The sequence below is a fragment of the Lolium perenne genome, chromosome 6 (genome assembly GCF_019359855.2).
Source record: "Lolium perenne isolate Kyuss_39 chromosome 6, Kyuss_2.0, whole genome shotgun sequence".
NCBI classification, from domain to species: Eukaryota; Viridiplantae; Streptophyta; class Magnoliopsida; order Poales; family Poaceae; genus Lolium; species Lolium perenne.
In genome coordinates this window covers 226,177,332-226,201,174 of record NC_067249.2, presented here as the reverse complement: position 1 = coordinate 226,201,174, position 23,843 = coordinate 226,177,332, and the positions used below count along the sequence as shown (strand labels likewise).

The window sequence follows — 23,843 nt, the reverse complement described above, 5'->3', positions numbered from 1 at the left end:
CGGAGTTTACTCTGCAAGAGGCACCAACAAGATGCTTTGTCAAGGAAATACAGTTTTCACCAAGTTCAGGCCAATATGGAAATCCGTTGCCCCTTTAAGGTGTAAAATCTTATGCTGGCTTGCACTAAAACATCGGCTGTGGAGAACCAATCTGAGGTTGGGTGGTTAGGAGGATGGTTGTATCCCCAACCCACCAGAGTTCAAACCCCAGGTTTGACATCTGTGTGTCTCATAAAAGGCGGAATATTCATTCAGTGGGAGGCGACGTTCCCGTCGACAGCGAGGCGCCTGTGGTGACTTCGTCAATTTCAAGATCCAATCCGCCGGCTCAGTCTTCCGGAGGTGCTCATAGGGGTAGGGTGTGCGCGTGTGCGTTCATTGGGGTGAGTGTATGCGTGTGTATGTGAGCGTCTGCGTTTGTACTGTGTTTCTCAAAAAAAAAAAAAAAAAAACATCGGCTGTGGGCATCTGTTCGCCGTCGGACATGGGCTGCAAGATCTACCCGATGCTTGCGTCAGTTGAGGAGGACAATGTAGATCATATTATTACCCAATGCCTATATGCGAGAGAAGTGTGGCTTGGATGCCTTCTACAAGCCGAGCTGCAGAACCTCAACTGGGCAGCACTCTTGAAAAGTTGAAACTGACAGACGAAGATTCGACAACCTTACTATCATAACAAATCCAGCCGTCTAATGCTACTTCTGCACATTACTTAAATCACTACTTCCTCTCTTTTCAAAAAAAAAAATCACTACTCCCTCTGGTCCAAAACAAGACTCGCTCCAATTTAGGAGTCGCGCCAATTAAGTCGCAGTTCTTAGGCATGTTCAGTTGGCCAATCCAGCTTGGGTGCAAACCATGCCTGTATGGACGGGCATAACTGAACAAACCCTGTTATGGATCGGAGGTAGTAGTTTAAACAGCCAGCACTTACTCTCCACCGCTTGCGCTATGCCGCTTCCTCGTCCTGCTTTCCTCCCAAAGCTGCCTCGCGAGCCTGGCGAGCGCTTTTGCGTTGCTCCCCGCCCCAGGAACAACCACATACTTTCCTGTCTCGACGTCCACCCTTGATACGGGCTGATCAAGCATCCGCTCACCAATCCTTATAAGCTCCTGCATGTTTTCCGGCGTAGCCACGTCCACAGTGGCCGCCGCGCCCCGGAGCGAGTTGTCCTGGATACGGAGGTAGCTGGCTTTGCGGTGCAACCACTCGAAGAGCATGGAAGCCTGGATGTCGACGACACTGGAGCTGGCCTCCATGAAAATGTCAACGATGGGGATCAGCCACCTGATAATGCCCCACCGGGAGGACCGCTTTGCCGTGTAGAGACCATGATCTGACGATGACCCGGTCCCGATGGACACCACCCGGAATTTGCAGTCCGTCTGCTTCGCTGGGTACATTTTCTCCTTGCCTTTTCTCATGATGTTCTTGATGATCTGCGTCATGGTAATTAATGTCTGCACACACGGGAAATGTAACAATCAAAGTCAGTGCTCTGCTCGGTACGTATAGGCGCATCTTAATACCGGACGGACATTTACCGGATTGATAGCGGCGACACCGCCGTCAATGAGATTGTACTCGCGCGTCTTGCCATCGGCGTCACTGGTCTGGAAGTAGTGAGCTGGGAGGTAGGTTGGAGCAGCGGAGGTGCTGATACAGACATCCGAGAGCAGTGCATCCTTCAGAGGCATGTTCTTGGCCTGTAAACCATATAAAATATGTTTATTTGTTTATCCAGAGGTACAAATTAGTCGGTCAATACTCCATATATGAGCCAGGATCAATCCCATCGGTCCGGCGAATCTAGCCCAAAAAAGTTTGAGGGTAGTCTAAATCTAAACGACAACAAGCTAAATTAGAGTGAAGCTAAAAAAAAACTAAATTAGAGTGTGTCTGTGCATGGGGTTTGAAACAGAACATGTATGGAACAAGGCAGCAAGCACGGCTCTACAAAGGGTTAGAAAAGACACATGCATGGAACAAGGCAGCAAACACTGGTCTACATGGGTTAGCAAGTAAACATGCATCAAGCAAGGCAGCAAGCAGGGTTCTACACGGGTTAGGAAATTGTTGCCTTCTCAGCTTTGGCCATCGATTATGTAAAAGGCTATGGCCAGCTGTTTTTTTTTCTCATTGGGGGCTGATAAGATAGGTTTAGCTTCACTGATTATTAGTCATAACTCATAAACCCCTGAAAAAAAGTACTAGCAATAAGAAGAAATTCCCAATTTTTTGAGGTCAGGCTTGAACACAATTGCCACTTAGATCTGCCCATAATCCGATTGTATACCGTAACATACATCGTATGTGGAGAAGATGATGGGATGGAGCAGCTGGATGTCGAATGTTGGTATCACAATGTTGGTGAGCGTATTGCGCACCCTCGTGTTGCCAAGCATGCTCTTAATCTTGTTCCGCAGATACTTGCCATCATACTTCGGGCGTATCAGCGATGCCATAAAAGCGAAGAACGTGTTTGTCCTGCAAAAATCAATAAACTCCCCGATCAGTCACCAATTTCCATTAGCACTTACATGCAATTACTCGATCCTATTCTCAAGGATAGTCGATCGACAATCCAACATGGGCACAGTTCTCTTCTTTTATAGAAGAGACATTTTCGCCCATCTTTTGATTGAAATCAAAGTCTTTTCTCAAAAACACATGGAGAAAACAGCGATCAAAAAACACGCCTACAATTTGCAAGAGCTAAAAACATAAAAATCTGTAAAAATAACAAAAAACTCCAAGATTGTAAAGGACCAGAAGCACTACGTGCACGATTGGATCCAGAAGGGCTCGCGCCATCGCCTCCCGGGGACAGCAATCCGTCTGGCCGAGGCGACGGTCCTTGGCGGCGCCATCCGAAGCGCTGCTGCCATGGCGTGCCAGAGGAACCCCGCCCGCCGTTTGGGGACGGCCCGCCGCCACCGCGGCCAGAGGCGGGGAGGGCTCACCGCCGGGCTAGGATTTGTCGGCCCCGGGCCACCACGGAGGCGACACGGGAGCCTTTTCGCTGGTATCGAAACATTACAACAAGTAGTCTAGCTTGAAAGGACTAGCTACCGAACAAGTTTAGCTTCTACCTACCCTCCATGAGACAAAAAAAACCAGGTAACTGCAAGGGAACAGAAAGTCAACGACCTGGCATGCATAAAATTTCTCCTTCGTTCAACCCTCAAAGTTTTTTTTTTTTGGATTCCTCATGTCTCTCACCTAAAACCTCTACATGGCTTCTCAAATCTTTACCTTTAACCAGTTCATGAATCAAGTTGCTTTATGCTGGGTCTCAACCGAAATCGATGCTAGCTTGAGGCAAAACCCAAAATCCATTCTGGCAATATTTTTGATTTTGGGCTGGTGAATAGAGACTATAAGAGTCATGAATCATGAGGGGATCACCTTTGGGGGAAGATAGCCGGGCCGTTCTCGATGTAGAACGGGTTGATGTCCTTGGCGGCGAAGAGTGGGCGGTTGTCTTCGCCGGGTGCGGTCAGCATCGCTGCGATGAGGCCACCCGTGCTCGTGCCGGCAATGCAATCAAAGTAGTCTGCGAGCCTTGAGTCAGGCCCGTCAAGGTCCTGGAGTTTGCCTTCGAGGTAGGCGAGGATGGTACCCGGTATAAGGCCCCTTATACCACCCCCGTCGATGGTGAGGACATTCACCATCTGCGCCGGCGTACCCGGCCGGGCGCCGCGGCACACGTCCTCAAATCCGCCGACTTCAGCATGTGCGGTGGTTCGACCGAATGAGACGTTACTTGTGGCGGCCGGAACCGAAAATTGAACAATGGTGATGGTGATGATGAGTAGCGGCACCAGAAGGCTGCTTGCTGGCACGGAGAGAGCCATGGCACGCAGACAGAGAGGATAATGTTCGGTGTGCCAGCCACCTTGGTCGCGGCAGTCCTATGCTGGCTTATATAGATTAGAAGAAATTTGTTGCCGTCTGGTTCATTTAGCTTCGATCTGGTTTGTTGGACCTGTTCCAATACTTGACGGCGGAGAGGAGAAAGCGACAGGGAGGACCGAAAATGGAGGTTGGATGCAAGAAATCATAGCGGAAATAATGAGGCAATGATTAGGCTTGTCCAGCTGTGCACCCATGCTTATTTGTTTTCCTTGTGCACATTTTTATTACAGTAAGTTATTATTTGATGATTAAGTCGTTCAAGTTCGGTCGGTAAGATCGACAAGGAAGAGCCTTAACGGAGAAAACCACGTATGAAATACTTTGTCCGTCTCCAAATTAGCGGCACTATTTACATTAGCAACCTCGTACGTGGAGAAGATGATGGGATGGAGCAGCTGGATGTCGAGCGTATTGCGCACCCTCTTGTTGCCAAGCATGTCAACATTGGGACCTGAGCTCAAGGTATATATTTTACGGGCCAGGTTAGTTTAAATGATTGTGGTTAGATTACTAAAGGATATATGTATTTGGACTTGTTGTTTAGTTCAAAGTGCAAACATGATCAAAATCCAATACAGAGGTGGATCAGGCGTAGCAAATTTTTGCCAGAACAAATATATGAAGATTTGCGTGGACAGCAACTACCGATCGAGGTCCTAGACTGTTTCTTAGGTATAATACGTACGTACGCTGAGCTAAGAACGATGTCGCCACAGGCAAAGTCTTGCCTCGAGCCCTCGACCACGCGTACCAGAATTAATTAAGTTATGATATCTCATACTTTATTAGATGGTGGCCAGTTCTGCTAGAAAAAATAGAAATATTTTATTTGCCGTGCATATTAAGAAACCGTGACGCGATGAAGAAAATTGATTTATTTGCCGAAGACCAGGCACCACACGGGCATGATCGATTGAAATTCCCCCAATCGATCTATCAACAAATACACATTACGTTGGTCTTTTCTGCCCTTCCTCTCTTCTAAGCCTCTTCATTGCTTTTCTCGAAAATCAATAGTTACCTGGTTTGCGTGGATCAGGCGTAGCAAATATTTTGCCAGAATAAATATATAAAGATTTGTGTGGATAGCGACTACCGAGGATAAGTCCTAGACTGTTTCTGAGGTATAACACGCTGAGCTAAAAATGATGTCGCCACGGACAAAGTCTTAGCCTCCGACCACACAGACCAGAATTAACTAAGCTAAGGAAACCTTAAGCTAATATCTCATAACTTTATTAGATGGTGGCCGGTTCAGCTAGAAGGGATATGAATATCTTATTTACCTTGCAGGTGAAGAAAACGTGACATGAGAAAACTGCTTTATTTGTCGAAGACCGGGCACCCTATATAAACACGGGTATGGCTGATTGAAACTCCCCCAATTGATCTATCAACAAATAGACACTACTTCGTTATGTCGGTGATTTCTGTTATTCCTCTCTGCTCAGCCCTAGCTGTCTAGCATTTGTTCGAATCTTTGCCATTTTTCTCAAAAAAAAAGGGATATCTCGCGTCCCCAAAATCGAAGATTCTTTGTTGCTTTGCACCGAAAGCAATCATTCGCGGCAGTTATCGTGTTGTTGAGCTGCAATCTTGTGTGGCAACACCTTGAAGTGAAACTTCACGGAATCGGGTTGCCAGAGAGCTTTGGGGCGGCACTTCAAAAGGCTCCGCTCAACTTCTAAGTATTGTAACTTGTAAGTGACCGCCAGGGAGTCGTTGGATTGACAAAGTTGCGCCCAAGTAGATGATACGGATCAGATGATGTCTGGCTGAGCTTGAGGATAATGTCTCTCCCCTCGTGGCTCCACCAACCAACCCCAAAGCTCCCTGGCGGAAGCATTTAACCCATACCATGGGTTTTTTTTTAGAGCAAGAGGGACATCTCATCCCCGCTTCCATTGATCAGCTCAACGAAACCTAGCCAAACACTTGTGATTTTTGGAGCTCGTGTACCATGGTTACCCTTATATATAGACCATGGTGAGTTTTGGAGCTCTTGTACAATGTGAATGCCCAACTGTATGTTCGTTTTTAAGTTTTAACCCTCACCTTTGTGCCCTTTCAGGAGAGTTTCCAGATTCCATCGGCTAACCCGCTACATACCTTACTACTGAAGTGCGACGTTTCATGAAGCGCCATGCCAACCTAATGCGGATTTTTGGAACATAGGTACTGTTAAACCCGATTAAACTTATTTCGGTACTAAGTTACATAGTTATCCGACAATCAAGTTATTCAATTTTTGGGAGGGGGAGTTTCCTTTGGATTGTTTATTTAAAACTTGTGATTTTTGCCTAAGTTACATACTTTTAAATTTGGATATGAAAATTGGCACACACATATATATGTGCGTCCTCTACCCGCAAATTCTATTTTAGAATTTTTAGAGCACCAGAATACAAATTTTGGGCCGGCAAGTTATAGGATTCATGAGTACCCATGTCCAGTTGCGTATTTTCGATGCTAACCATAGTCGATGTGCGGAATAATTAGTCTACATGATGCTCTGATATTTGACTAGTAGACATAATCTGCTGGGAGAATGCTCGTGCTATCCTGTAAGCTCACCCTTAAGGTGAGAAACTAAGACAAAGGTGTTAGTAATTAAGCTTCGGAATGTTAGTGTTTCTTAACTGTTTATAGCACTGCTTGCTGAAAGTAAATTCGCTTTGCATAGAATTGTCAAGGTAATCAAAAAACACACTATGTAGCATTGTGTTGCAAATTTAGAATTGAGCACAACTAACATGCTCAACTCATGAGATCAGATGGCAGAACCATCACAGAACCACTACAACTCCTTTTTACTTTCAATTCTAAATGGAAGTGAATTATGAGGTTCAGACAAGTGCTAGTTTATACAATGAAGAGTATATATTTTTACATGAGGATGTGGGTAGACAGATCTTAGGGCAACCTTTACTTGTTTCCAATCTCCATGAGCAGCCAATCCTTCCTCATGTCCATTGGGAGCGCCATAAGAGATTCAAACTGGCGATCATCACGGGTAAGAGTACTGTAAGCTCTTAGAATATCAGCACGGGCCAAGTCAGGTATGTCTTGGAGTGCCTTGAAGATTAGCTCAGAGGAAGTTGACTTGGTCACTTGCACATGCGCATGCACAGCTGAATTGCTTTCTCCAAGCGGTGTGATAAGCGCATCATTTGTTCGCTGCCTCTTTACAACCTCATTGCCTTCCAGGTAAAATTGACTGGATCGCATGTCAGCACTACCTTTCCTATTTGTTTCAGAAACATACTCTGCTGCTACCTCCTGAGAACTCCCAGCAGCAGTCATTGAGCCTTCTATCACTGCATGGTCTTTGGAGCGTGTGGCAATAACGTCATCTGAGCATGTGGCACCTTTCTTTTGGGGAACCTCTGCTGCTACCGCTTGAGTCTCAGCACCGGTCCTTGCACCTTCTATCGCTGCATGGTCTTTGGGGCGTGTGACACTCATCGCATCTGAGCATGTGGGCCCTTTCTTTGGGGGAACCTCTGCTGCTACAGCTTGACAACTCTCAACACCAGTCCTTGTGACTTCTTTCGTTGCATGGTTTTTAGAGCATTTGACGCCAATTGCATTCGGGTGCTGAACAACTTTAGCCTTGTAGCATGTGGCACTTTTCTTTTGGGGGACCTTGTTTTCTACATCCTCCATCTGCCTTAGAAGGAATGGACGCAAAATGGCATGAAGCTTCGAAAGATAGGTCCTCCTTTCCTCTTCAGTTTGTTGTTCCTCGCCTTCTTTGCCAGAAAATTTAAACCTTTAAGAAAATTGTTGTCAGCTAGAGGCGCAAAATCAAATTTAATAAAGATAATTTTTAGCAAGCAACTTCAGTGTCTTCGTGTAACAAATTTGACACATAGTTCAACTGAAATACATGTAGATTGTTGTGAGATATAGATATGAATGCTGCTTGATTCATCGGTAAGCATTTCAGCAAAGATAGCATATACCATGGAGATAAGCAAAATACAAAGTATAAAGCTATGATAATATTTAATTGATATAATATATTTAAGTATGAGAGCTAACAATAACCAGCAAACAAGAGTTAATAGCATGCACGTTTGCTAATCCAGAAATTTCATTTCAAGTATTGTGCTTCAGGGAGGTGCGATCCATGGTCGTGCGGGAGGAGGAGAGCGCCGCCTTCGACGCGCTCGACGACTCCGACGACCCGTTCGAGGAAGAGGATGGCGTCCCGTGGGAGGAGCCCACACACGTCACCCGCAAGCGCGGCCGGAGGGCTGGGAAGAAGGTGGCGGCGCGGCCGTCGCGCCCGGTGCGCGTTCCCGGCGCCTACGACGACTACCGCGGGCTGTGCCTTCTCTGCACACAGCCTGGCCACCGCGCGGCGGAGTGTACCGTCGGGCCGGTCTGCCTGCGCTGCGGGGAGGCTGGGCACATGGCGAGGGAGTGCTCGCTCCCCCGCCAGCCGAGGCCTCCGTCGCCGCCGCCGGAAGCCATGGAGACAGCCAGGCAACGTGGCGACGAAGTGGGCCGCGGCCGTAGGGTGGTTGACGGCGCCGGTGACCACCGCGCGCGTGCGCCGGAGGTACACCAGGCTGCCAGGGATGTGCGCCGGGATGCTGGTCGCAGGGTGGTGAGGAGACGGGTTGACGCGCCGGCCAGGGCTGCAGCTGCGCCGCGCCGGGCCATGGATGCGCCGCGGAGAGCTGACCCGCCGCAAAGGGCTGCCTTTGGGCGCCAGGTCGCGCAGGTGAGCATGGTGGTCGCGGCTGCGGGCGACGCGCGGGCGGTGGCTCCTGTTCCTGTGGGGGAGAGGGCCGTCGCGCCGGTGTTGCCTCAAGCGCGCCGTGATGAAGGGCCGCCGCGGCCAAGACGTGGCGCAGATGGGCAAGTGGCCCCCTTGGCGCTGCGTGCGCCGGCGGTGGGGGGCGAGCTGGCGCGCCGCCCTGCGCGCGCGGCCTGCGTCCTGCCAAGGACTGTGGAGATCGACGAGGCGGAAGCGGCGCTCTCCAATGCGCTGCTTGCTGTGATCGTGGGGGTGCGCCGCGCGGTCACCACGGAGGAGGTGTCTATGGCACTCGAGGACATTCACCGGCTGCCGCCGGGGAGCTTCTCCGTCCACTGCCACCGGCCGGAGGATTTCCTAATCTTCTTCGCCACCAAGGAAGTCCGTGACAGGGTGTTGCGCGAGGAGGTGATCGCGTCGCCGTTTTTCCGCTTGCTGCTATGGCCATGGGCGCGTCGCACGCACGCTGCCTCCGGTGGCCTCTGTGTGCATGCGGAGATCGAGGTGGAGGGAGTCCCTGCTAACGCCTGGAACCTGGCCATGGCGGAGACGATCTTGGCGCCGGCGGCGTGGGTTGAGCGGCTCCACCCGCTCACCAGGAGCCGCGCGGACATGGGGACGTTTCGCTTATCGGCTTGGTGCTTGGACCCTGCACTGATCCCACGGGAGGTGGACCTGCACATCGTCGAACCCGATGAGCCGCCGTCACTTGAGGACTTGGCGGCGCCGGCACAGGCGGTGATACCACCGCATATCAACACACTCGCATACCCGCTGCTCATTCACGTCACGTCGACGGCGGACTTCCGCCGCAGCACGCCGCGCCAAGGCCCGGGTGATCGCGTGGTCGATGGCGATGGGAGCACGCCGGCATGGCCGACCCGCAGACAGTACACGTATACCAGGGGGATACCTGATGTCCTTCCAGGTAACGGAGGCGGTGGCAATGGTGCCGTTCACCCTGCTCCTTCGGGGCATGGAGGGGGAGGCCATGGCGGGAACACACGAGTGCTGGCGTCCGGGGCAATCGTTGGCGAGCTAGCCGTCGACCAGTCACGGCGCGTCAAGAGGAGGAAGCGTGGTGGACGCAAGGTCCGCGAGCTTAGGGCTCGCGCCGCCGCTGCCAATGCCGCCGGCGAGGAGACCGTCGTTGAGTTGGCCGCCATAGGCGCCGACGATGATCAGGTGGTGGCTGCTGAGAGCGCCGCCGCCGCCATGGACGATGGGCGTTCAAGAACAGGAGACGGAGGGGCAGCCGTGGGCGCCGCGGATGATCGGGTGACACATGGTGAGAGCGCCGCCGCTGCCGGTGCTGTTCGGGTGGTGGCTGCTGCGAGCGCCGCCGCCGCGGATGACGTGGGTATCGGCGCCCCGGTGACTGCGTGCCATGCACCGCTGCATGCATCGGTGGACCTCCTGGTCCATGGCCCGGCGCAGCGGCCCGTGGACTAAGTCATGGTCGCACAACGGGCGGTCGTGGAGGACGCGCGAGTCGTGGTGGGGCCTCTGACGGATAGCCCAGCTTTTCCGGTCTTGGAGGCATCTGCGGCTGTTTCAAACCTGGCGGAGACGGACGGTGGGGCCAGTGGGGGAAGCTTCCGCGTTGGTGCATTCACGGTGTCGTTTCCCGCCTCGCCGCGTGATTTTTCGGCCAGGGAGCCCCCTTCCCTCCAAACGCTGGATAGCGTGGCAGGCCCGTTCGTGCCGCGCATGCAGTTGGGCCTGGAGGCCTTTGCCAACCTCGACTCCCCAGTTGAAGCCCACCAGGACGGGCCGTTCGGGCAGGAGGTTGCTGGGCCGTTCGGCCAAGATGATGCTGGGCCCGATGATGTAGACAGGGCGCGCTGTCAAGCCCTGATACTGTCTGCTCCCCCCTCGCCGACTTTGGAGGCTGCTAGGGTGGTGGAGACGGGTGCTACTGAGGTGGGTGTGGGTGATGACGAGGCGGTTGATGAAGAGATCGTGGTAGACCCACCCCCTTCTCAGGAGGAGACCGGGGTACCCCTTGCCACCTCTCCGTCGACATGCCGCTTTGCCTCACCTCCGTTGGTGTTCCAGAGAGCGCGACAAGCATCGGCACCTAGGGCGTCGGTACCTTTGGCGCGACCACGAACTTTGGGGGAGTTCCTTGAAGCCGCGAAATCGCGCTCGGACGCTATTCTACGCACCCCAGCTGTCAGGCGGAGGTTGGTTGAGCTGAACTTCCAACCGCGTCGTAGCTCAAGGATCGCGAAGCAGCCTGGAGGGATGGATGCTGAGATGAGGGCGGTGCGGAACCTGATGCGCAAGCTTGGCCTTCTCTCTGGGGATGAGGCGCCTACAGCGGCCGCTCTGGAAGCTTACCACAAGATGTATGAGCTTCCACTCACGGATGATATGATTGAGGCGATCGCGGAGTTCTACGGATGGACGCTCTCCTCGATCAGAGGGTGTTCCCCCCCGCTGTTGGGGATGTCGGGTGGTCGCCTTGTGGCAGCTTGACCCTGTCACGGGTCGCTCGGGTGCTGGATGAACGTTCTAATGTTGTACGAACCAAAGATTATGGTGGCCAATGTGCGAGGCCTTAATGATCGCGCAAGACGGGCGGGTGTTAGGAGTGTAGTAGGTACTACGGGTGCGTCTATTGTGTGTGTCCAGGAGACAAAGCTAGCGGTTGTAACCCCTGACCTTGTTGTGGAAACGCTGGGCGCGGACTTTGATGCTTATTTCTGCTTGCCTGCGTCTGATACTCGGGGTGGGGTGATTGTGGCCTGGATGAGCAGGGAGGTGCAGCTTGACAGCGCCCACATAGGGGATAACAGTATCACTGCCAAGGTGGCACCTTTTGGGGGGGCACCATGGTGGTGGCTGACCTGCGTATACGGACCACAAGCTGAGGCTGACAAGATCGCCTTCCTGGATGAGTTGCGCGATATCCGCGGGTCCCACCAAGGCCCCTGGGCCCTCTGTGGGGACTTTAATATGATCTATCGGGCTGAGGACAAGAACAACGGTAATCTCAACCGTAGGATGATGGGTAGATTCTGCCGCTTCCTGAATGACTGCGAGCTCAAGGAGATCTACCTGCACGGCCGCCGATATACTTGGTCCAATGAGCGCGAGACTCCTACGCTAGTCCGGCTCGACCGAGTCTTTGTCACGGTGACGTGGGAGGAACTCCACAGCAGCTGCAATCTACGCTGCTTGGCGACAGTGGTTGCGGACCATTGCCCCCTCCTCCTCGACTGTACTACACAGTCGACGGGGCGGAAGAGGTTCCAGTTCGAGCGGTTCTGGCTGAAGCTTGATGGGTTCAGCGAGGTGGTTCAGGACGCCTGGGGGGTGGTTCAGGGGGACACGGACCCCTTCAGAAGGCTCACCGCTAAGCTGAAACTCACAGCGCGCAAGCTTATGAGCTGGAGTGATAAGAAGGTCGGTTGTGTTAAACTGCAGCTGATGATAGCGCGGGAGGTTGTGTTGAGGCTTGACATCGCCATGGAATCCCGACAGCTCTCCCCTGATGAGCGTCGTCTCCGGGCGCTTCTCAAACAAGCCTACCTAGGGCTGGCTTCCCTAGAGAGAACGATGGCCCGCCAACGGGCAAAGATTGCTTGGCTGCGGGAGGGGGACGCCAACACGGCCTTCTTCCACCAGCATGCTGCCTACAGGCGCCAAAAGAACGGGATTCACAGCTTGCGGGTGAACGGCGCGGTTATCTCAGAACCAGCAGCCATGGCTGAGGCTACCTTTACTCACTTCGAGGGTCTGCTTGGCACGGAGGTGGAAAGGACGCACTCGCTGGACTTGGACTTCCTGGGCTTGGCCGCGGAGGACCTCTCCGAGCTGGAGGCGGCTTTCACTGAGCATGAGGTCTGGGACGTTATCAGACACCTACCGCCAGGGAAGGCCCCCGGACCTGACGGGTTTACGGCCGAGTTCCTGCAGAATTGTTGGGATGTGGTCAAGGCTGACTTCATGGCAGCCTTCGACAAGCTCTACACGATGTGTGGGCGCGGATTTCAAGGCCTCAACCAAGCCTTGTTAGTTCTGCTGCCCAAGCGCCCGGATGCAGCGGCGCTGGCTGACTATAGGCCGATCAGTCTAATCCACATCTTCGCCAAGCTGGTGGCAAAGGTCCTGGCGTCTAGATTGGCTCCCCGGATGGACTCGCTGGTGGACAGCAACCAATGCGCCTTCATCCGCAAACGGTGCATCCATGACAACTTCATGTTGGTTCAGCAGACTGCCAAGTTCCTGCACAGGGGAAAGGAACCGAGGGTGATGCTGAAGCTGGATATAGCGCGTGCTTTCGACTCAGTATCCTGGGGTTTCCTTTTGGAGGTTCTCCAGAGGATCGGGTTCGGACCACGTTTCCGGGAGCTGGTCTCCTTGTTGCTCGCCACTGCCAGTACTCGGGTGATGCTCAATGGCGAGCCAGGCCCCCCTATTTGGCATCGGAGGGGCCTGAGACAGGGTGACCCCCTGTCGCCATCGCTGTTTGTGCTGGTTATGAACTCTCTCAACAAGGTGCTTGTTAAAGCTACTGAGATGGGTATCCTGCGACGGTTGGCGCGACGGGAGCTCGCGACTTCTGTGTCCCTCTATGCGGATGATGTGGTGATCTTCTGCCACCCGGATGAGACAGACCTGCGTGCGGTTCGAGGCATCCTGGAGCTCTTTGGACAAGCCTCCGGCCTACGCACTAACTTCGCGAAGTGCTCGGTATCCCCTATTGCCTGCACTGACGCTGAAGCGGCTGGCGCTGCGGAACTCATGGAGTGTCAGTTAGCGCCTTTCCCGGTGAAGTACCTCGGCATTCCCCTGTCCACCAGGCGGCTGTCGGCGGTATCTTTTCAGCCCCTCCTGGACAGACTGGCTGACAAGCTGCCGACGTGGCGCGCATCTATGATGCCGCGTGCTGGGCGCTTGACGCTGATACGGGCGGTGTTGGCGGCCATCCCGCTACACCAGCTCATGGTACTGGGCCTGAACAAGAAGACGCTCAAGCAGGTCAACAAAATCCTGCGAGGGTTTCTATGGCTGGGTAAGGCTGAGGCTAATGGTGGCAACTGCCACGTGAATTGGGCTAGGGTGTGCAGACCGCTTAATCTCGGAGGGCTTGGAATCCCAGACCTTGAGCGAACGGCCACCAGCCTTAGGGTGCGCTGGCTTTGGAGGATGCGCACAGACCCCCTGAGACCGTGGCGCGGGCTGGACATGCAGTTCTCGAAGGTGGAGCTGGACATCTTCGCAGCTTCCACCGCGATGGTGGTGGGCGATGGAGAGTCCGCCCTCTTCTGGGAGGACCGGTGGGTGGATGGCAGATCCATCAAAGAGATGGCGCCGGAGGTGCATGCGCTGGTACCTAAGCGACGCAGGAAGGTGCGTACGGTGCGCGAGGCGCTGTTTGATCGCACTTGGATCTCAGACATAGTGGGAGCGCCGAGCGCCCTCGCACTGTGGCAGTATGTGCAATTGTGGGTCAGGCTGAGAGGATTCCAGCTATCGGCGGAAGAAGATAGGATGACCTGGCTGTGGACGACGGATGGACAGTACACCTCCCACACATGCTATGAGGCCCTTTTTCAGGGGGCGATCACCTCGGCATCTTGGGAGCTAAACTGGAAATCCTGGGCGCCTCCGAGAGTCAAGTTCTTCATATGGCTGGCCTGTCTAGACAGGTGCTGGACAGGGGAAAGGCTGGCGCGTCGGGGCCTCCCGCATGCGCCCGCCTGCCCGCTCTGTGATCAGTCTATGGAGACCATGACGCACCTCCTCACTGGATGCTCTTTCTCCAGGACGATTTGGTTCGAGGTTCTCTCGTGGATCCGATCCACGTCGGGACCTCCGGATGGGGGCGACTTCGTGGAGTGGTGGTCACTGGTGGTGCGTACTACTCCCCGCCAGCTGCGCAAAGGTACCTCGTCGCTCATCATGCTCACGGCGTGGTGGATCTGGAAGCATCGGAATGCTGTGATCTTCGACAATGCACAGCCCTCGGTGCCTTCACTCTTCAGCGACATCAGGACGGAAGCGCGGCAATGGGCGGACGCGGGAGCCCGGGGTGTCCGCCAGCTACTCCCCTAGATTAGGGTCTTGGGTCGAGTTGTACTGCGGGGTGTTGGTCTCTCTTCGGAGGGGCATGTACATAACTAACTCTCTTTATCTATCAATGCATCGAAACGCAAGTCTTTTGCGTTTTCGCGAAAAAGTATTGTGCTTCACAAAGGCTAGAATTCTCGAATTTACAATAAGAAAACAAAAATAGTTTATATGGCAATAGAGCTTCTGACCCTTGCTATGTGGCATTGTAGGACAACAGAGTTTCGGAACCTCGTGATATATAATTATTACATACAAGTACAGGAAAACCGTTGCAAGAGTACTATTCGAATAGTGAAATCGATACAATTATGAATTTAGGACAGATAGTGCATAGTAAGAGAATTTGTATTCCCTAATTTAACAGATCCGTTTGAATTGGTGTAACCACAATAAGTATCAAGACCATTCTAACTTAACAAGTCAGGGGAGATGTCTTGGCTAGAACCACCATCAGCATACCCATTCTGTTAGATCCATATAAACTAGCCCAGGTTATCAATACAACAACAGGCCAATGGCAGGGAAAACCTTTCTGAAGATAGGTAATATTACACAAGAAAATTCAGGCAACTATCAATAAATGCCATTTGGCCTCATAACTAATGGACACGAAGAGTTCTCCAGCTCACAAAATATGAATGAAATGAAGAACATCATGTAAATGTGCATAAGATACAGGGTGATCAACGGTTTGAGTGTTAACTAGCAAATCATACCATGAATCAAATTCCTCAAGACATGAGAGCACAGGAGGCAACGCAAACTTCAATAGCGACCGCAGATCTGCTAGGCTCTTTGTAGAATGTGACCTTACCAAAAGGAGCTTATTATCCACTGGCCGGTGCTTTAACTTCTCCAATATTTCGTATTCCCACTGCTTCATTTGATCACTCTGGAAAAATAAGTATGGAACAGGCATATAAATATAAAAGGGAGAAACTATAAAAGGAAAATAATATGGGCTCGTGTTTTTATATCACCTCATCCAAGACAACATATTTCCACTTATAATCAGCAAGCCATCCTTTGTCTAACATGGCCGTACGATATGTAGTTAATATGATCGGAAAATCAGGGCCAACAGTTTTGTACACTAACTCTCTCCTCCAGTTTGCCCGACTGTTTTTATCTCCAAAATAAATCAGTTTCTTCATAGTGGGGAACAATCTGAAACCAAGCATTTCCATGTAAGACATCAACTAACAGTGAATTCAGCGTAACTTTAGAAACTTTACCTTATCCCTTTCAACCAGTATGAGATATGACTCGAGGGCTCGGCCGTAACTATCATGTATGGACCGTGCAAACCACTTTCCTTGAGATGAGCAAGAAATAAAAGTGTCTGGAATACTGCCCCGAATTCCACTGGATCCTCTATTATCCCATTTAGCCCATTCTGCCACAGAAATTTTAGCCACTTGACACCCTTTATCAAGTAAGGCTTCACCGTGGCACCAGCCATTGATGGAATAAGCCTGTCTTGCTCTTTTTCCCACTTTTCTTCTTCTGTGAGGGCAGCTTCATCAGCAGTAGATTTTGTAAGTACTTCCTCAAGGAGAAGTTCTGAATAGCGCTGGGTTTGTGTCAGGATCTTATCTAACGTGCTGAATTCTTGGTTAGGATCAAAAGCAGGTCTCTCAGATTCTGCCATCTTCACACAGAAGAGTCAAATCATTGGAGAACCTCAACAGGCAAAATACAGAAATTGCCCCAAGGAAAGCGAAATTACCTCATCCATCCAGGACTTTTTTTCAAGAGATCACCTCGTGCACCACGGATGTAGAAGGATCGGTAGCGTTGGCAGAGGCAGCTTCAATCTTAGCTTACCCCCATTCGCCACAACGGTCACCAGTCCTTCAAACATAAATCAGCAGCAGATTAAACCCCGAGAAACAGCACCACAAATCAGCAACCAACTGAAACCCTAACCAACACCATTTCATCATATGCGTACCACCCAGACTGCAGTATACCCAAACAAGCAAACAAGTAGATGGAAACACATAGGTTACAAGACTTTTACTACCTCCGTCTAAAAATAGGTGTCTCACTTTTGTCTAGATAAGGATGTATCTAGATGCATTTTAGTTAGAGATACATCTATATCTAGATAAAGTTGAAACACCCATTTTTAGACAGCTCTAGGCAATATCCTTGGTCTTTCAGGGGCCTTACCCCAACCACTACCATCGGGGGCTCCCCAGCTCCAGAGATAGCGCCCTTGGCGGAGGCGGAGGAGGGAGGGTGTGGGGAGGGACTATGACAATGGGGTCAATGTTCCCCCTATCGCCTCGGCGGAGACAAGAGGGGGTCGGTCTTCCAAATCACCACCAGATTAACTCCGACAAAAGAACACTCCAAATAAGTGACCATATGAAACTCTAACTAATACCACATCGTCAAATTTGTACCGCATCATACCACAGTATGCCCAAACAAGCAAACTAGTAGATCAAAACACATAAGTTACAAGAAATCTAGCACATATTGCATTCTAGAGCTAATTCACCAACATTTTCTTTAAAGAATATGGTGCAGAAATAGAAAAATATTTCGCAAAAAACCTTTTCCACGAGCGAATCCTTCATAAGGAAAGGTTGCAAAGACCATATCTTGGGATTTCTCTTTGCAGAAACAGCAGATGAACTAACCAGATATTATAAAATGCATGAGAAACTAGGGGAAAAAGAGGGACATGAGAGGCAAAAGAGAAGTGGCCTGAACATTGAGAATGGGACTCCAAAAGGGAGAGGGGTTTTCAGCACAGAGAGTGCCAACACATGATTCTTCTGTCAACACAATCCTGATCACTCATGACCAACACTCACTGCTTCACTACCAGTAAGAATTCCCAAAACACAGTTCCTTTCCCATTACAGCAGCGCAGCACAAAGGAAGATGTCGTTAAGGCTCTGTTTAGTTAAAATAATTGAATTGGTATGCTGGAATAAAGTGTAAATTTCAATTCACCCTGGAATGGAAATGTGCTATGGTTGCAATTTTGTTTGGACGCATAGGATTCGTTTCTTCTCAGCATTTGCACATACCTGACAGAATTTTTTTATGTAGCCTCACTGTTGTACTTACACATGATTCTTTGTACTTAACACGTAACTTTTGCACTCAACAGAAATTTATAATTACACGGTGTATCTATTCTCATACTAGAATAAATGCAAATTTTAATGTTTGGAACGCATAAAGAACAAAATAACATGACAAGCTATAGCAATAGCCAATAGACCCTTTGGGTTAACCATTTCCGCCAATAAAAACCATATAAATAGTATTCAGCTATTCGGCAAGTGCATGAACTTTTTTTTAGATTAGCAAGTGCATAAGCATTTTAAAAAGATCCATCATTCAGCAGAGTCCTTACATTCTACATCAAATTAAAAGTGTTTGCTACTCATGCATTCGAGCTCAAATCAGAATAAAATCTTACAGAGTCACGGACCATATGGTTCTATCACAAAACCTGAATTAGGAAAGCCATTCAAATATGTCCTGCTGGTACGCCAAGATGAAGCTAGAACACATAATACCCCATTATAAGCAATCATGCAATCTATTCAGCTCCCATGGATGCACGTCTAGTTTGGTAATCACCAAACATATCATTGAACGAAATATAGTTGACAAGTCACGGAAGGTTATTTTAGTTAAACACAGCTTCTCGTACAGTGTTACTTCAGACTCATCATACATATTTTTCAGAAAGTACCTCGTACATGCCTCTACACGTCATCACTAAAGAGTCCAATCTCCCTTGGTCACAACAAGAATTGCATAAAGAAGTTCTCCTATTCCCCATTTTATTGTCCTCAGTTACACAAGAAAGCAAATCTAAAGATTGTACTGACACGTTGTAGCTGCACATATTTCAAGCAGAGCATAAGCAGAAAAAAATGATGCAAGTAAATATTGCACAGCATGTGAAGGAAGTTAATATGGGAAACATATTTACAATATGAACTAGCCATAACCACCGCCTCATACTCAGATGCTACAGCCGCGACATCAAACTATTGCCATGTAATATTTGTTTGATAAGAGACTCAAAATACCCTACACCTGATGCAAGTTCAGTTGAAGAACTTGCATTGTTATTGGGGGATTTCACATCAACTCGTAGTAATGTCGAATGCATATGCCTGGATCGCTGCTGCTCGACGATGGCAGCATCGCTGTCGCCCACGGAGAGAAGGCGCACGCGCCAGATCAGGTCGCTCCTGCTCGACGATGGCAGCATCGCTGTCGCCCACGGAGACAAGGCGCACGCGCTGCATGCCTTCTACACCGATCTCTTGGGGCGGGCTCGCGACACCCGCTGGGCCTTTGACCTCGACCGGCTCTACCGCGACTCTCGCCGCGTCGATGGCCCAAGGCTCGTGGCCCCCTTCTCACCTGCGGAGCTCAAGGCTGCGGCCTTCGGGCTCGACCGCACCAGCGCCCCCGGCCCGGATGGTTTGGGCCCCAGCTTCTTCCAGGCTGCCTGGAGCGACGTCGGCCAGGACATGCAGCGCCTCGCCGACGGCTTCCACGCGGGCAACGTCGATCTGGCCAGGATCAACAGGGCTCATGTCGTTCTTCTTCCCAAACGTGACGGCATGCTGCCTCCCAGCGCGTTCCGCCCCGTCTCGCTCCAAAACTGCGACATGAAAATCCTGTGCAAGACGCTCACCACTCGCCTCCAACAACAGATCGCGGGCGTGATCGACGTCGACCAGTCTGGCTTCATCGCCGGGCGCAGCATCTCCGAGAACTTCGTCTACGCGACGGAAATGGTGCAATCCTGCTTCAAGCGCGCCGCCCCAACCCTTGTCCTCAAGCTCGACTTCGCCAAAGCGTTTGACTCCATCGACTGGGGCAGCCTGCGGCGAATCCTTCTGGCTAGAGGCTTCCCTCCCCTCTGGTGCGACTGGATGGATACCATTTTCCACTCCTCCATGTCGGCGGTGCTGCTCAATGGGATCCCCGGACGCTGGATCAACTGCAAGCGAGGGCTCCGTCAGGGGGACCCTCTATCTCCGTACCTTTTCCTCCTGGTGGCTGACATTCTTCAGAAGCTGATTCAGCAGGATGGCATGCTCTAGCACCCACTGATCGACTGCCTCCCGCCCCTGGTGCTGCAGTACGCGGACGACACCTTGATCATCCTCCGGGCCGACCCTGGTGCGGCTGATCGGCTCAAGGAAATCCTCGACAACTTCGCCAACGCCACCGGCCTTGTCATCAACTTCACCAAGAGCACCCTCGTCCCAATGTCCGTCGACGACGACTTGCTGGCTTCGGCAACTGCGGCCCTGGGGTGCTCCGTCGAAGGGTTTCCCCAGACCTACTTGGGACTCCCTCTCTCCTGTGATAAGCTCAACATCGACGCCTTCACCCCGCTCATCGCCAAGGCCGACAAATTCCTCTCCGGCTGGCGAGCTCTCCTCCTGTCTCCGGCAGGCCGCCTCGTGCTCGTGAACGCTGTTCTGGACTCCCTTCCCACCCACGCTATGGCAGCGCTCATGCTGCCGCCGTCGGTGATCAAGGCCCTCGACGCTCTTCGTCGCTCCTTCCTCTGGGACGCTGGCGAGCGTGCCTCCGGAGCAAAATGCCTTGTGGCCTGGGACAAGGTCTGTCGCTCCAAAGGCGAGGGCGGACTGGGTGTGCGCGCCCTGGCTGTCCAAAATGCCTGCCTCCTCGTCAAGCTCCTACACCGGCTGCACGCCTGCCCCGACTCCCCCTGGGCTGCGTGGAAGTGGGCGGAGATTGGCGACCGCTCGGTCGATGCGGTGGCGCGCGCCGCTCCGGCCGGCAACCACTGGGCGACCCTGCGCAAGCTGATTCCCCTCTACCGCTCTATCTCCTCTGTCTCGGTGGGAGATGGCCGGCGAGCCTCTTTCTGGCATGACTCCTGGCTTCCCGGAGGAGCCCTGGACGCATCGCACCACGCTCTCTACACCCACACCACCAAGCCGGACACGACCGTGGCGCAAGTCCTTCAGGCTGGCATCGACAATGCCCTTGCTCCGCGCCTCTCCACGGTGGCGGCGCATGAGCTGGAGCTGCTCCGCCCTCTCCTCGACTCGGTCTCGATCAGGGACGAGCCCGACTCTCGCTCCTTGCTCCGCTGTGCCGGGCCGTCAAACTCCCTTCGCGCAGCTGAGCTCTACCGGCTCTGCCACTTCGGCGGCGAGCAGTCTGCTCATGCAAGCTTCCTCTGGGACGGTTGGGCCCCCTCCAGAGTCAAATTCTTCGCCTGGCTGCTGGTCAAGTCGCGAATTCAGACCAGGGACAACCTCCTTCGCAAGACCATCGTCAGCGTCGCCGAGGCTGGCTGCCCCATGTGCACTGCCTCCATGGAGACCGCAAGCCACCTGATTCTCCACTGTCCCGCTGCTGAAAAATTCTGGGTCGCTGTTGGAGTTGCTGTGCCTACTGCTGCTCACATCGACGGGCTGCACCTCATCCGGGCGCCGCTGAGTGTGCCGGCCGAAACTGCCTCTACCTTCATTCTGCTTGGTTGCTGGCACTTATGGAAGCAGCGGAATGCGAAAGTCTTCTGTGGCGAGGATCCGTCTCTCCCTCGCTTGCTGAAAAACTGCCGCGACGATGCCACTCTATGGCGGGGCCGCCTTCCTTCTAGGCTGCAGGACGCGGTTGACGCCTGGCTTGCCTGCCTCCGCAACCCTGATGTAAACTGATGTAACATAGACCTCTTTCTGCCCTCTATCTTTCTGCTGTACAACATCTGGGGCCTGCCCCTTTTTTTTCAATATAATTCAGGTGGGGATCCTCTCCCCCCCGGTGAAAATTCGAAAAAAATATGCCTGGATAACAATGATTGGATGCTTTTGAATCAACTCACAGTAGTACCAAGTGCAAGGCTGATTAGATAACGAAGATTTGGGGATTTACTTACAAAAGATGCAACAAAAAATGGTAAAGAAGACAGTACACAGTAGCACATCAAAGAATGAATAAAAATCGATCTTTCCATCCACATTAACTCGGGCTTGAATTTTTTTGCGATTACCTCGGGCTTGATCTGGTTGGCTGCCCAAAGTTTGTCTACAACACCAAACCGACCTGCGAGAGGCAAGATAGGATAAGATTTGCGCAACCAGGAAGGGGATTGAGAAAGAAGGCTTCAGGCGGTGGCGGAACTCACCCGCGTCGCTGTTGCCGCCGCCGACGGGAGCTCCAGTCGCCTCCTGGTTCTGCTATCCTCTCTGTTCGATGTGGGTGAAGAAAGCGCGGGGAAATGGAGAGAAGACAGAGCGCGCGCGCGCGTCCGAATTTGGAAACTGCTGGGCGTCCCCCGGGATCTGATTTCCCAGCCCCGGGTCGCGAGCCGTCGGATCAGCCATCTTGAACGGCCAGATCTGCTTTTACTGAATGTAGCAAAAAACACATCCCGGCAGCAAAAAATAACCCGCTTTTGCTACATTGTAGCAAAAAACGGTTCAATCACGAAATTAAATAAAAAGGTTGAGCTCGTCGGAGACCTCATCGGAGAGCTCGTAGCAAAAAGAAAATGCTATTGTAGCTAAAAAAAAGAATATGCTATTGTAGTAAAAACCGACATCATCGGAGACATCGACGATGATCTCGTCGGAAACCTGGAAACCTCACTGGAGAAGACATCGTCACCTAGGTAGCAACGTTGGACACCCCTTGTAGCAACGCCTTCCGCCGCTGGTAGCAGAGTGACCCACCAATTGCAGCAAAAAGGCGTCGTAGTTGGAGATGCCGTCGCCGGAGAAGACCACCCACCGCTCGCAGCGAAGGCTTCCACCATAGGTAGCACAAAACGGGTGCTTGTTGTCGCAATGCCTCCTGCCCCTTGTAGCAACTACAACCACTGCCGCTGGCAAGGCCGGCCACCCCCTTTGTAGCAAAGCTTGGCACCCATGGTAGCAAAGCCCATCGCCGCATGTAGCAAGACCTCTCTCCCACTGTAGCAAGGCCTCCCGCCGCTCGCAGCAGGGCCACCCACTGCCGTTAGCAAGGCCGGCCGACTTTTGTAGCAAAGCCCAGCCTCCCTTGTAGCAAGCCATGCCTCCTCTTGCAGCAAGCCCGGCTGAACCTTGTAGCGACAGCCATGTCCACATCAGCACCACCACCGGGGCGCCGATGGGACCTTGGGCGGCGTCGAAATCGGAGAAGCAGCAGGGCGACTTCGGAGGGCTGCACGTGGAGGAGGTCAGGGGAGCCGGCGACCACGCGCGGAGGCTCGCCGTGGGCGCAGACGAGGACGCGGCGCGGCTTCGGAGGAGGAGGTCGGGGAAGGCGGTGGCCGCGCGCAGGGAAGGAGAAGTATGGCACGGCGGCGGAGGAGGAGGTCGGCGGAGGCGCTGGCCACGCGCGGGGAAAGCGGAGCATGGCGCGGCGGAGGAGGAGGTCGAGGGAGGCGGTGGCTGCACGCAGGGCAGCAGAAGCGTGGCGGCGGAGCGCGGCGATGGATCATGGCGGCGTCGCTGGGGCGCTGCAGCGGAGCCGGAGCTGTTGCGGGAGAGAGAGACGCGAGAAGATAAGGTTTTGGTGGGGGCCACTCATGACGCGTCGTGCTGGGATTCCGCGTGAGCGCGTGCGCGATGCGCCTCATCCAACGGCTACGGAGCCGGAGGTTGCAGCGCCTCTTATCCCCCGGGGGGATTGGATCATTTTCCTTTTGATTTCCCATCGCTGGGTCTGTCCTGACATCGTGTTATTTTCCTACATTTACTTCATAAAAAAAGAGTTTGTTCACAAAAAAGAGACTAAGGTTGCTGGAGCCTTTTTTGCTTTTCCCACTTCTGATATTATTTTGGTCGGTGCATTTTCAAGTCCAGTGTCTCTACTCTCTTTTGTGCTTAATTATGCGATGTAGATAGGCTGCACCCCATATAGCGTACAATGTCTGAAATCTCAAGACTTATCTTTAGTGGTAGTTTGGAGAAAGCTTTGGAGATAAAGTTCAGTCCTACTAGAAGTGAGTTTGAGTGGTTTACAAGGGTTAGAGCATCTCTAGCAGAGCCCGTAAAAAGTGAAACCGAAAAACACGAGTTCGATGCACCGAATTCGTGTTTACGGGCCG

At 52.2% G+C, this 23,843-nt stretch overlaps 2 protein-coding genes across 3 annotated transcripts; both read right to left on the bottom strand.

The window, feature by feature from the left end:
• Window positions 1-454: 454 nt before the first annotated feature.
• LOC127305854 (patatin-like protein 1) lies at window positions 455-3,893 on the bottom strand. Its single transcript, XM_051336433.2, has 4 exons — window positions 3,412-3,893; window positions 2,310-2,490; window positions 1,548-1,709; window positions 455-1,463 (listed from the first exon to the last, which is right to left on the bottom strand). The coding sequence occupies exons 1-4, from the start codon at window positions 3,858-3,860 to the stop codon at window positions 933-935; spliced, it is 1,323 nt and encodes a 440-aa protein (XP_051192393.1). The 5' UTR covers window positions 3,861-3,893; the 3' UTR covers window positions 455-932.
• Window positions 3,894-6,580: 2,687 nt separating this feature from the next.
• Window positions 6,581-21,837, bottom strand: LOC127305853 (ATP-dependent DNA helicase DDM1). Of its 2 annotated transcripts, none has more exons than XM_051336431.2 (6): window positions 21,801-21,837; window positions 16,503-16,627; window positions 16,009-16,424; window positions 15,754-15,940; window positions 15,490-15,665; window positions 6,581-7,693 (listed from the first exon to the last, which is right to left on the bottom strand). In XM_051336431.2, exons 2-6 carry the CDS (start codon window positions 16,509-16,511, stop codon window positions 6,847-6,849), a joined length of 1,635 nt encoding a protein of 544 aa, XP_051192391.1. In that variant the 5' UTR covers window positions 16,512-16,627; window positions 21,801-21,837; the 3' UTR covers window positions 6,581-6,846. The 2 variants fall into 2 exon arrangements, with proteins under 2 accessions (XP_051192391.1, XP_051192392.1); XM_051336432.2 differs by having other exon boundaries at window positions 16,009-16,417.
• Between the last annotated feature and the right edge of the window lie 2,006 nt (window positions 21,838-23,843).

Bases quoted from the DNA above. Each gene is read 5' to 3' on its own strand.
- LOC127305854 (XM_051336433.2), bottom strand. From the start codon at position 3,860: ATGGCTCTCTCCGTGCCAGCAAGCAGCCTTCTGGTGCCGCTACTCATC. The intron at 2,491-3,411 runs GTGATCCCCTCA...TGATTTTTGCAG, and splicing joins CCGGCTATCTTCCCCCAAAG to GACAAACACGTTCTTCGCTT. The intron at 1,710-2,309 runs GTATGTTACGGT...TATGGTTTACAG, and splicing joins TCATCTTCTCCACATACGAT to GCCAAGAACATGCCTCTGAA.
- LOC127305853 (XM_051336431.2), bottom strand. The intron at 15,666-15,753 runs GTGATATAAAAA...TTATTTTTCCAG, and splicing joins AATATGTTGTCTTGGATGAG to AGTGATCAAATGAAGCAGTG. The intron at 7,694-15,489 runs GTATGATTTGCT...ATTTTCTTAAAG, and splicing joins CTTGAGGAATTTGATTCATG to GTTTAAATTTTCTGGCAAAG.